This window comes from Mastigoproctus giganteus, chromosome 13 (genome assembly GCF_048544385.1).
Source record: "Mastigoproctus giganteus isolate SK-2022 chromosome 13, ASM4854438v1, whole genome shotgun sequence".
NCBI lineage: Eukaryota > Metazoa > Arthropoda > Arachnida > Uropygi > Thelyphonidae > Mastigoproctus > Mastigoproctus giganteus.
The window spans coordinates 47573229-47586295 of record NC_143587.1 but is presented as its reverse complement, the minus strand read 5'-3'; the positions used below and the strand labels follow the sequence as shown (position 1 = coordinate 47586295).

General features: G+C 38.6%; 1 protein-coding gene across 11 annotated transcripts in view; it reads right to left on the bottom strand.

Annotated features, from left to right (window-relative positions):
- The window catches only part of trol (terribly reduced optic lobes), a 1731230-nt gene that overhangs the window by 32194 nt on the left and 1685969 nt on the right, over nucleotides 1-13067 (bottom strand). For all 11 annotated transcript variants that reach the window (XM_090387691.1, XM_090387694.1, XM_090387699.1 and 8 more), the window contains one exon: nucleotides 10752-10977. In XM_090387691.1, coding sequence (XP_090243817.1) covers nucleotides 10752-10977 — 226 coding nt within the window. The remainder of the gene's footprint in view (nucleotides 1-10751; nucleotides 10978-13067) is intronic.

Genomic DNA, 13067 nt, shown 5'->3' with positions numbered 1-13067 from the left:
GAATGGATGGGTGAAATGGGAGGAGTTTTTTTTTGGATGATGCTATATAATCTTGCTTTCTTGCATCATATGCCCTACTAATGCATTCTAAAGAGTGAAGTACAGAATTTCATGGAAATCCATTAGTATTAGTAGTGATAAATGATGCAAGAAAGCAAGCTTATACAGCGTCAGCCAAAAAAATAAAATAAAATAAATAAATAAAAATAAAATATTGAAATTTCACAGAATGTTTCAAAAAATTAACAGAATAAAACATTTAAAGGTTTCATAATAAAAACATTTTAATGTTTCAGTTGCTTAAATCACTCTCCTCCTTCCCCAATTCCAGTACCAAATATTTTCCCCAAATGTTAAAGACAGTCACTGTTATTAAAAATTTGAGAATATTTTTTATGATAGTCACATTCAAATGTCAAAACCAGTGTAAGAACAGGTGTATAATGTTTGTATGTACTGGATAAACTTTAGACACAAAAAATATATTTAATCTTGTTTTTCACGTAAACAAGATTGGTTTTCCATTGATTCCAATTTGAGAACTACCTATTACTGTTTGTAATATCTCACATTTCCCTGTAAATAGTACCTATAACAAGTAAACTGTTACTTTGCACCTTATTTGAAAGTAGCCCAACTCAACTGAGAAAAATAAATTGAGCAGTAATAACAAATTTCATTTGTCATGAAACACAGGGTGAACCAAAATTATAGAAACTCAAGACTTTTATTTATTAGGTTATTGTATATGACAAGTTCATCCAACTCAGTATAAGATTCAAAGTACTGCTTTACATATGGATTTTTAAAAAGAAAACTAAACTTCAACTGTCATAACTCCTAACACTTACCAGTGCACATTCCCATATCTTTGAATAGTCAAATATTCAAAAATATTTTATTAACAAATAAAAGATAAGTAATTATTGTTCAGGAATAAAAGAAAACAAGCAGTTACTAAAAAAAAAATAAGAATTAGCTTTATGCACTTTTTTATTATTTTTTTATTTTAGTTTAGTATTAGTAATGGCTGCATGGTGCAAGAAAGCCTATGGCTTATGCTGTACCAGCCAAAAAAAAAAAAAAAAAAACCGAATAAAACAATGATAAAAAATTTTTTTTTTTTTAAATTAATCATAATTAATAAAAGAAAAGTAAATTAAACCTATCATCCTATGCGCTATCCTGACCCGAAGGTACTATCCAGATGACCTTTGAATTTCCCCAAACTGTCAGCCTCTACCACCCATGTAGGCAACTTATTCCAGTAATTATAACTCACTGGCTAAAATAAAACTTCCTGCAGTCCAATCTAAACATTTCCCCCTGTAACTTGAATTTATGTCCCCTAGTTCTAGCATCATTTATAATCTTGAAAATTTCGTCCTCATTCATTTTACTGATGCCTCTCAGAGCCTTAAACACCTCAAAATCTCCTCTAAGATGTCTAGTTTCCAAACTCTGCAGCCCAAATATTCGAAGTCTTTCTTCATAAGGACGCCCTTTTGCCGATCTCACCAGGTGTCTTTGCACCCTTCCAAGAAGCTCGATGTCTTTCTTTAGGTGCGGTCTCCATACTTGAATGCAGTATTCCAAGTGTGGTCAGGCAAAAGCCTTATATAATGGGATTATCACGTCCCTATCCCTACTTGCAAAAGTTTGATAGATCATCGATAGGACACCATGGGCCTTCCTTGCAACCTGTTTACAATGCTCAGAGAATTACATGTCTGACCGTATTGCAACACCCAAATCCCTTTCCTCCAGTACTGGGTTTAGTTGAACTCCACCAAGTGAATAAGTTATTTTGGGATTACTGTTTCCCAGGTGTAATACCTTACACTTTGTTGGATTAAAGCATAGCTGCCATTTTTCTGACCATTCCTGAAGTCTATCTAGGTCTCTCTGAAGAAGCTCAGCTTGACAGTGATCATTAACTACTCTACCAATTTTAACATCTTCTGCAAATTTAGACATCACGCCCTCTATTCCTTCATCGATGTCGTTTATGAAAATTAAAAACAACAGTGGTCCTAATACTGATCCTTGGGGAACCCCACTTCTTACATCAACCTAATCTGAGGAATAGCCATTTATCACAACCCTCTGCCTCCTGCCCTGAAGCCATCCTGCTATCCATCTAAGGATTTTCCCGGTGATCCCAACCTGTTCCAGCTTATAAATCAACCACTCATGGGACTGAGTCAAAAGCTTTGCTGAAATCTAAATAAACAATGTCGAAATTATTCCCTAAATCCAGCTCGTGAGTGACCCTTTCAAAATAGCGAACCAGATTTTTTAAACATGATTTTCCCTTTACAAAACCATGCTGAGTATTCTTGAGAATTTCAATTCGATCCAAATGATCCTGAATTCCACCCTTGATCATTGCCTCCATGATTTTCCCTACTACTGAAGTCAGACTGACAAGTCGATAATTTCCAACTTCACTTTTAGAGCCACCCTTATGTATGGGAGATACATTTGCACTTTTCCAATCCAAGGGAATCTCCCCAGAGTCTAGTGATGCTCGCATAATTAGCCTCAATGGTTCAATGCAATCGCTTGCTGCCTCTCTTAAGATTATAGGGTATATTCCATCAACTCCAGGAGCCTTACTGGCATGTAGGATCGAAAGGTTTTTCATTAAATAATCTTCAGAAATTTCAATATCATTAATTACATATTTTTCAACTTTGCTACCACAATTTCCCATTGCCACAAAAGGTTTTTCATTTGTAAATATCGATGCAAAATAATTGTTGAGTTCGTCTGCAACGGCAGCTGGTGTATTTAATACTATCCCCTTTCCCTTACGTAAAGGTCCGATCTGGTTTGTCCTGCTCTTCTTGGCATTTATATATGTGAAGAATTCCTTATCCCCCCCCCCCCTTTGCTCTGTTTGCTAGTGATTTATGATAAACTGTCTTTGCCTGTCGAACCTTTTCTGTGGCTCTATTACAGATCATCTTGTAGCTGTTATAGACTTAAAGTCTATAAAAAGTACTGACTTTTTATTTTTCTGTAACCTTTCCATACCACCTTTTTCTGCTCAAGTAATGTGGCAACTTCACTATTCATCCAACTTGGAACCCTCCTCGTGGAGTATATTTTTAATGGTATATACACAGTCAAGGCATCTGTGATTAATGTTTTAAAAGCATACCACAGTTCAATTGTATTCATTCTCTGTGTGATATCTACCCAGTTAATAGAGGCCATGTAGCACTTTAAGGCATTGTAATTTCCTTTTCTGAAATTAAAACCCATTCCTTTGCCTTTTACTACTACTACCTCTCTCATCATCATCCACCGTAGAACTCCGTGATCACTTCCTGCTACTGGTTCCTCTACTGTCAGCCCTGTTATGTCATCTTATTAATGGGTGATGATGAGGTCTAGGATATTCTTTTCTCTAGTACTTTCCCTGACATGTTGATACAAATAACAGTCATCTAGTTGATTTAAAAATTTTGTTCCCCATGTCGAGTTTCCTACCCATTTACTCCAATCAATTGGAAGCAAATTGAAATCACCCATAATAAGACATTGACGCTTACTTGCCCATTCCATTTGCATGTAGAGGCTTTCGTCATAATCTTCACAATCACCTGGTCTGTAGATTACTCCTACTCGCATTATACCTTTGTTTCCAACTATCTCACACCATACAGACTCTATACTAGCATGTGAAATGTCTGAATCCGGGAAAGCTATCGTCGCACTTAGGCTGCTTCTGATAAGAAGCATTACATCACCACCCCTTCTATCTACCCTATCCTTCCTAAACACATTATACAAGCCGTACTTAAACTCATCATCCCCAATTTCCGGGTGGCACCACATCTCTGTAAGCCCTATTATGTCCGCGTTACTTGTTTTAACCAGCAGTTCGAATTCGCTCATTTTATTGACGACACTTCTAACGTTACTGTATAAACAATTAAGATTTACTGTTCTTGTATATTTAACAACCCTAACACAACCCTTGAAGTTTTTTAGGCTCTCTTCCCTGATATTAGCTACCCGCTCACGTGAAACATCTTTGCCCTCAGAACATCTAGATAATACGTCAAGTTGGGGTAACAGATAAGAACTCTTAAGGTATGTGCAAGAGTTACATTGACCAATATTATCAGATAAATGCGTGTCAGTATTACCCACATCCCCCCTAACTAGCAGTTTCCCTGAACCTTTAAGGTATCCTCAATAATACTGGCAAAAACTTTTGCACCACCTTTGTTTAAGTGTATCCTGTCTCTACAAAACAAATTCCTTCTACCTACAAGTGTGGGTCATGCTGATAGAAATTTCCCCCCCTAAAGCCTTGCAGAGTCCTTCAAGTCTTGAGTTAATCCACAAGGCTTTTAACATATAATCCCTCCTATTGTGTCTGGGCAGATTCAGACACGTAGACATTGTGGCCTAGCTCGCGGCATTTCAACAAATTCCAACAAATCGTCAGATCGTATACATTTAATGTCATTAGTCCCCATATGAATAATAATGTTCTCTTTACCCCCCTTAAAATCTGACAATCTGTTGATGAAATCATTAATAGTTGCTCCCAGCAGACATACCCTGGTTCTACTCCACCTATCCTTATTACAAAAAATATTCCCCATTTCCTTGACAATGGAGTCTCCTAATAAAACAATGTCCTTTTTAACCAGAGTAGTTTGCACTTGGTTTTTTTTTTTTTTTGTGGCCCGAATTGGGTGTGCATCACTTGGTAGATTGCCGGAGTCTTGAGTCCCTGACGAGCTCCCAGATGCATTATTCTCGAGGGCAAGCACCCATTTTTTCAGGGTGCTCAAATTGTTCCATCAGTGCACCAAATTGTAATTTAAGATCGGTGCACTCCTTACATTGATCACAAAGAAAAGAATCCCCAGGTGAGCTATGATTAGTCACCAGGTCGACCTTGGAAAACATTCCGCAGGTTCCGCAATGGATAAAATCATGACTCACCTGTAAATTGCCATCGGCTATTTCGGTGTGAGTAACGATACCCTGTGACGTGTTTAAGGCAGATCTCGTAACTACCATTATAAAATTAGCTAAATATCAATGAAAATTAACTTTAAAAAATTATATCTATAATATTATTAAAATCAAACTGTTACAGGAAAACCTATAACAAAATAATCCAACAATATCTAAATAAATAATATATTTAAAAGCACTAATCAACAGTAATCCAATCCACTTAAATGAAGAGCCCTGACGAAGCGCGTCTGCTCACCTCGAATGCAAACCGCTCACGAGTTTAGTTTGGTTATTAGCAGTGAATTTCACTAGTGTTATTTCATGAGAGCCCTTGGTTGACAATATACCTCCATCAAGAAAAGTGTACACTTTCCTTGATAGAGGTGTAAGTTTGTCTTGTCTGTGATGTTTGTAATCCAAATGGATTGCAGAATTATTTGTTATAAAAAAGGTCAAAAATAAGGTTGGTTAGTTATAAAAGTCAGAAATAAGATTTTAGTTTAATGTTTGGTTAATTCAATTGATCACCATATTTCTCTTCTGGTGACATGCTTTTTAATTAATACCTGTCATTTATATCACTTCATTCAGCTTTTCTGCTAAAAGAATCAAGCAATAGTTACAAGAAACACCTATGGCTGGATTCGAACGTGTATACTGGAAGTAATAAAAGCACACGTGTGAAATTCTTTTATCCATTATGCTATTGGTTCACTGTTACTGCTGTGCTTATGTTATTCTGATTTACTGATTGGTATTATTATTATTGGTCAGTATTGGTATTATTAGTGACAAATGATGCAAGGAAGCAAAGCTTAGGCAGCATTGGCAAAAAGAAAAAAAAAAAAAAAAGACAAACTAGCCTACTCAATCTGTCCATTCCCTCTAATAATTTCAAATTCTGCTTCCCTTATGTTTGAGTGCTACTATGTCTACAATGTCAGCATTTGATGACTTAACATTGAGAACGAGTGTAGCCTGTGCGAACTTACATTTTTGCCGCTCCTGGAACAGAGAAGTTTCTTCTGATTTTTCTGTTTTATTAGCTTAAATTGGCATATTAACTTATTTTCTGGAGTAGTTTTATATTCTTATTTACGATACTTAGATAGAGATTCTGTAGGTATTACTTAATATCGCAAAGGGTATCAAATCCACGTGTTCACTGTTCCTAAATAGCCGCCATTGTAACGTGATACAAAATATCTCGAACTAGATAGCATAAGCTTAATATAGTATAGTATAGTACATAATATTGTAAATTAATCAGATAATTAATCTTGTTCAACTTCATTGTCAATTAAATTGTACTTTTCACTATACATATAACGACTTGGGTTACGTAACATAAATAATTAGTAAAAAATAAATAATTAATACTTAACTTGATACAGAAGTTATATAAAGGGATTTCGTAGATAACACTCGATACTGAAACATAAATATAGCGTTATAACTGTGTTGAGATATAAGTTTAGAGTTTTTAATTTTGTATTGAAATTGAAATTTTATTGAAATTAAATCGAAATCATGTTGTTGTTGTTTGGTTTTTAGGAGCATTAGCAACTAAGGCCATATTGCTCCGGGATATGCGGTGGTCATTCCCTGACCTTTCCGCATCCTCCGTATTTGGTGGTCACGGCTCGAACCCTGGTCTAATCAAGAAGCATGTGCTACGCACTGTTGCTCCTTCCCACCTGGCTACGAAGGCGCCATCGAAATCATGACTCTGACCAGAGCAGCAAAGCAAAAGGCTCAAGCTAATGGGAGTGCTGTGGCTCAGGGGAGAACTGAGGGGGGTAGTTGCCCTCTGAATCACAGCCTATTAAAATGCACTACTTGCTTGATGTTTGTGGAGCAGTCAGGTACGGGACATGATACTGCCATGAGGGATGTCTTTGTGTGTGCGCGATGCAAGGAGTGTAAGGAAATCAGGCGACAACTCAGCATTGTTATGGGCCTATATGAGAGCTTGAAAGACAGGGTGGATGCCCTCGAAGGATTAAAAGCGAGGGGGCCCATCAAGCTCTCAGCTGCCCACACCAATGTCAGAGCTTGCACTTGGTCATCACGCAACACAGAGGCAGCCCCCAAGGCAGAATGTGCTGGTCCCAAAGGAACTAGTAGTTGTTGGTGACTCTATTGTCAGGGAAACGGGAAACATACTTTGTAAAAAGGATAGGTGGAACAGGACCAGGGTATGTCTGCCAGGGGCAAAGGTTGATGACGTTGTAGAGCGGATATCATCTTTTAAGGGCACAACAGGTGATATAGTTGTATACGTTGGCACTAATGATATTAAGAGTAGGAGACTGGCAGAATTACTTAACAAGTACAGGTCACTGTTGAAAAAAAAAGCTGTGAATTAGGGTTGAATTTGAAAGTGTCTGCAATTCTGCCCAGACATGATAGGAGGGAGTATATGATGAGAGCCCTGTCGATCAATTCGGCCTTGGAAGGATTGTGCAAGGCTCAAGGGGTAGAATTTTTTTCAGCCTGATCTGTACTTGTTAACAGGAGAGACTGCTTCTACAGGGATGGGATACACTTAAATAGAAAGGGTGCAAGAATGTTTGCTGATGCTATCGAGGCAGTGTTAGGTGGGTCGGAAAACTGCTAGATTGGGGGGATACAAGGACTAATAGACTAACAGTAGCCACTGGCAGAGGTGAAAGTGATTCTTGCACTGCTTCTATTGGAATGAGCCGCAGCCTGGAAAATAAGATGCAGGATATTTCAGAGACTGCTGGGAATCATTGGGGTACAAATAAACACATAGGTTGTGTCAGGGTAGCTAAGAATAGAAACAGGTGCATGTATACTTGCGTGTACACCAATGCTAGGAGTTTAGAAAATAAATTTGATGAATTTGAGGTATTGCTCAAAACAACAAAGGCAGATATTGTGGGGATTTCAGAGACGTGGTGTCACACAGATACAAGGAATGCAGAACTGGAATTTGGGGAGTACAATGTCTACAGAAAGGATAGACAGGGTAGGAAGGGAGAAGGGGTTATGCTATTAGTTAAGAAATACATAAAATCCAAGGAAGTGAAGCCAGTGGACATTGCTGGACAGTGCAGTGTCGAGTCAGTTTGGTGTGACATAAGCATTGGGAGATCAAAATTGAGAGTAGGAGTGTGCTATAGGCCTAATGACTCTGATGAGTATAATAAGAAACTGTACGGGAAAATAGAGTGGGCCAGTAAATCAGAGAGTCTTATAATGGGGGATTTTAATTTCCCAGATATTGACTGGAATTTGGGGGCTGGTCACTCACACACTAGCAAGGCTTTTGTGGATTTATTGGATGATTGTTTTCTACATCAGCATGTTCGGGAGGCAACTAGAGGGAGTAATACTCTTGATTTGATTATCAGTAGTGATTCTTCATGCATTAAGAATCTGCAGATAGAGGAACCACTAGGTGGCAGTGATCACAGTGTGCGGAAATGGGATTTACTCAAAGAGGTAACTACCATTAGGGGTAAAGGGACGGGGTTATTGGTTTCATAAAGGCGACTACGATGGACTGAGACAGTATTTAAATTCTATACAGTGGGACCAACTGATGATGTTACCAACAGCAAATTCAAAATGGGAAGCATTCAAAGAACGTATCTTGGAAGCTACTAGGCTTTACATACCAACTAAGAAATATTGTTCAAGGTTTAGGCCTAAGTGGATGTCAGATGAACAAATGAGACATATGGCAGAGAAGAAAAATGCATGGGATACATACAAATTAACACGTGACACAGAAGCCTATGATAGATACAAGTTGATCTGTAACCAAGTTACAAAGGCGGTTAGGCAGGCGAAGGCAGATTACGAGAAATATTTGGCAAGGGATGCAAAGAAAAACAGCAAAGAGTTCTTTACTTATGTAAACTCTAGAGGGAAGGGGATGAATCAGATTGGTCCACTTGATATCGATGGGTCAACTGTTGATGATCCTGCTCAGGTAGCTAACAAACTGAATGAATATTTTGCATCGACATTCACACATGAGGAGTTATTCAGTAAGAGGAATGCCATAGATGAAGTAAACACTGGCAGTGAGCTAGATGATCTTTTAATAATTGAGAGTAAAGTGGAGGAGAAATTGTTGAATATAAATACATGAAAGGCACCTGGGGATGGATGGGATTTATCCAGTTATATTAAAGGAGGCAGCAAAGGCAGTAAGCAATCCGTTAGTCATAATTATGAGAGCTTCCTTGGACTCAGGGGAGGTACCCACAGACTGGAGATGTGCAAATGTAACCCCAATTCACAAAGGAGGATCAAAGGCTGACACAAGTAATTATAGATCTGTGAGTTTAACTTCTGTTCCAGGAAAATTAATGGAAGCACTGGTTAAAGAAGCACTGCAGGATCATCTTGACAAGAATTCAGTTATAGCTCAGACAGTATGGTTTTGTTAAGGGAAGGTCTTGCCTGACCAATTTGACTGGATACTATGATGTAGTCACAAAAGAATTGGATGCAGGGAATAACTTTGATATTATATATTTGGATCTTAGGAAGGCTTTTGATACTGTTGCACATGGAAGACTGCTGCACAAATTGGAGCAGTGTGGCATTGGTGGCAAATTGTTGCTATGGATAAAGGGATGGTTAAGTGGCAGAAGACAGAGTGGTAATTAATGGACAGTGCTCATCGTGGACTAATGTTATTAGTGGAGTCCCTCAGAGATCAGTGTTGTGTCCATTGTTGTTTTCTGTATTTATAAATAATATTGATGATGGTATATCAAGCTTAATGTCCAAATTTGCAGATGATACAAAGGTTGGCAGGGTTGTTAAGGACGCTACTGACGCTATGCTGCTGCAAAAGGATCTAGAAAGGTTGAGCAGATGGGCTGAGAGATGGCAAATGAAGTTTAACATTGACAAATGTAAAGTACTACATATGGGAAACAGCAACCCCAGAGCAATGTATCAACCACAGAGTTGATCCTGCACTGACAGTCTCTACACTGACAGTGGTAGAGAATGAAAAGGACCTGGGGGTAATTGTGCAGGTAGATATGAAGTTCTCTGAGCAGGGCAAATGGGCTGCATGAGTAGCTCATGGTGTCTTATGAATGATATACAGGAATTTTTCTAGCACGGATAGGGAGGCGATTATTCCCTTGTATAAGGCAATGGTCAGGCCGCACCTTGAGTACTGTATACAGATCTGGAGGCCTCATTTCAAGAAGGATGTAGAGCTGCTGGAACGAGTATAGAGAAGGGCAACAAGGTTAGTGAACGGAATGAAGGGTTGCTCTTACGAAGAAAGGCTTAAGTTTTGCAAATTACAGTGTCTGGAGACTAGGCACCGGCGAGGTCATCTGATAGAGGTGTACAAAGCCTTGAATGGTTTGAGCATGCTCAATTCTGATGGGATACTGCCTCTTGCTCAGAATAATCACCTGAGAGGGCATAAATTCAAATTGAGGAAAGACAGATGTAAGATAGATGTGTGGAAATTTGCCTTTAGCCAGTGGGTAGTTGGTTGGCGGAACAGACTTCCATCCCTTGTTGTGGAAGTTGATAGCCTAAATAAATTTAAGGCTCAGCTGGACAGGTATTTTGAACGAACAGAGGGGTGAAGTGGAAGTGGGTTTTTTTTTTTTTTGGCTGATGCTGCATAAGCTTGCTTTCTTGCATCAAATGCCTCTACTAATGCTAATACTAATTCTCAATGTATAAACTGTATTAATATAGCTAACAGATATAGCACAAATGCTACTATTCAGTAAAATTAATCTCACCTAAACTCTATGTAACCATCAACTACTGCCACTACAAGATAATCTTGTCCTTTGCCATCACTTTCAGGTTTCTGCCCATGGAAAAAGAGAAGCCCATCTGGTTGTGAAGTAGAAAAGCTGAATCGAATCACTTCGTTCATTGTACTTGCAGTATGAGGAAGGAGTTCTCTATCCAGGGACAAATAACTCTCATCTTGGAACATTGCTGATTCATCAAAAATGGATACTAAGATGAAAAACAAAAAAGATGCATAAATAAGATCATTATTTTATTTCATTTTAGTAACAAAGGAACTATATAATCCATTGCTATAATTACTTAGATTTTAGAATTTTTGAAACAGTCACATACAAAATCTTATGCATAGGTTGGAGAATGCCTGGAACTTTGGACAAGTTGCTACAGTCGATAAAGGGATAGTTAACTGGGGTAGAAAAGAAAGTAATTATAAATGGGCAATGCTCCAAATGGAGCAGTATTATGAGTGGATTTTTTAATTAGGCCTTTGTTTTAAATTTTCATTAATAATACTGATGATAGCATTGTGTGTCATGTCAAAATCTGTTGTAGTAGTACTAGTGGCATGTGATGCAAGAAAGCAAGTGTATGAGCTTATGCAGCATCAGCCAAAAAAAAAAACACACCATTCCCTCCAAATGCCTGTCCAGTTCCTCCTTAAATTTATTCAACCTATCAACTTACACAATGCCAGATGGAAGTCTGTTCCAGCAATTAACCACTCGCTGGCTAAAGGCAAATTTCCGCACATCTATTCTACATCTGTCTTTTCTTAATTTGAATTTATGCCCCCTTAGGTTCGTAATCTGAACAAGTGGAAGGATCCCATCAGAATTCAGCGTGCTGAACCCATTCAAGGCCTTATACACCTCAATCAGATCACCGCGCAGGTGCCTAGTCTCCAGCCACTGCAATTTGCAGAACTTAAGCCTCTCTTGATAAGAGGATCCCTTCATTCCCCTCACCAATCTTGTTGCCCTTCTCTGTACATGCTCAAGTAAATCTACATCCTTCCTAAAATGAGGCCTCCAGACCTGTACGCAGTACTCAAGGCGTGGCCTGACCATTGCCTTATACAGAGGGATAATCACCTCCTTTTCCCTGCTAGCAAAATTCCTATATATCATTGACAAAACCCCATGACCTGCCCTGGCAGCCTGTCTGCATTGCTCAGAAAACTTCATATCTGCCTGCACAATTACTCCTAGGTCTTTTTCATTTTCTACCACCTTAAGTGTAGTAACACACAGTTGGTACGTTTCTCTGGGGTTACTTCTACCCATATGCAGTACTTTGCATTTGTCAAGGTTAAACTTCAGTTGCCACTTCTTAGCCCATCTGCCCAATATCCAGATCCTGTTGCAGTAGCACACTGCCATTACTGTCATTAACAACCCTGCCAACCTTTGTATCATCTGCAAACTTCGACATTAAGCCTGATATACCTTCATCAATATCATTGATAAATATACAAAACAACAGTGGACCTAACACCGAACCCTGTGGGACCCCACTAATAACATTAGTCCAAGAAGAGCAGCACCCATTGATTACCACCCTCTGTCTTCTCCCACTTAACCATCCTTTTATACATTGTAGCTACTTACCCTTAATGCCATTCTGCTCCAATTTGTACAATAGTCTTCCATGCGCAACAGTGTCAAAAGCTTTCCTGAAATCCAAATATATGATATCAAAATTATTTTTTGCATCCAGTTCCTTTGTAACCACTTCATAATATCCTATCAAATTTGTCAGACAAGACTTTCCCTTAACAAACCCATGCTGTGTCTGAATTATTGCTGCAGTCTTGTCTAGATGATCCTGCAATGCACCTTTAACCAGTGACTCCATTATTTTACCAGCAACAGAAGTTAAACTAACTGGTCTGTAATTACTCGTGTCACCCTTCGATCCCTCTTTGTGAATTGGGGATACATTTGCACATCTCCAGTCCGTGGGAACCTCCCCTGAGTCCAAGGACGCTCTCATAATTATGGCTAAGGGTTTGCTTAGTTGCTTTGCCGCCTCCTTTAATATAACTGGATAGATCCCATCCACCCCAGGTGCTTTTCTTATGTTTAACTTCAACAATTTCTCCTCCACTTTGCTTTCAGCTATTACAAAATCATTAAGTATCCTGCTACAATTTGATAACCTTCTGTCATTTTCAAACCTTAACAATTCCTCACGTGTGAATGTAGATGCAAAATACTCATTCAGTTTGTTTGCTATCTGAGCAGGATCATCAACAGTCGAACCATCGATGTCAAGTGGACCAATCAGATTCATCCCCT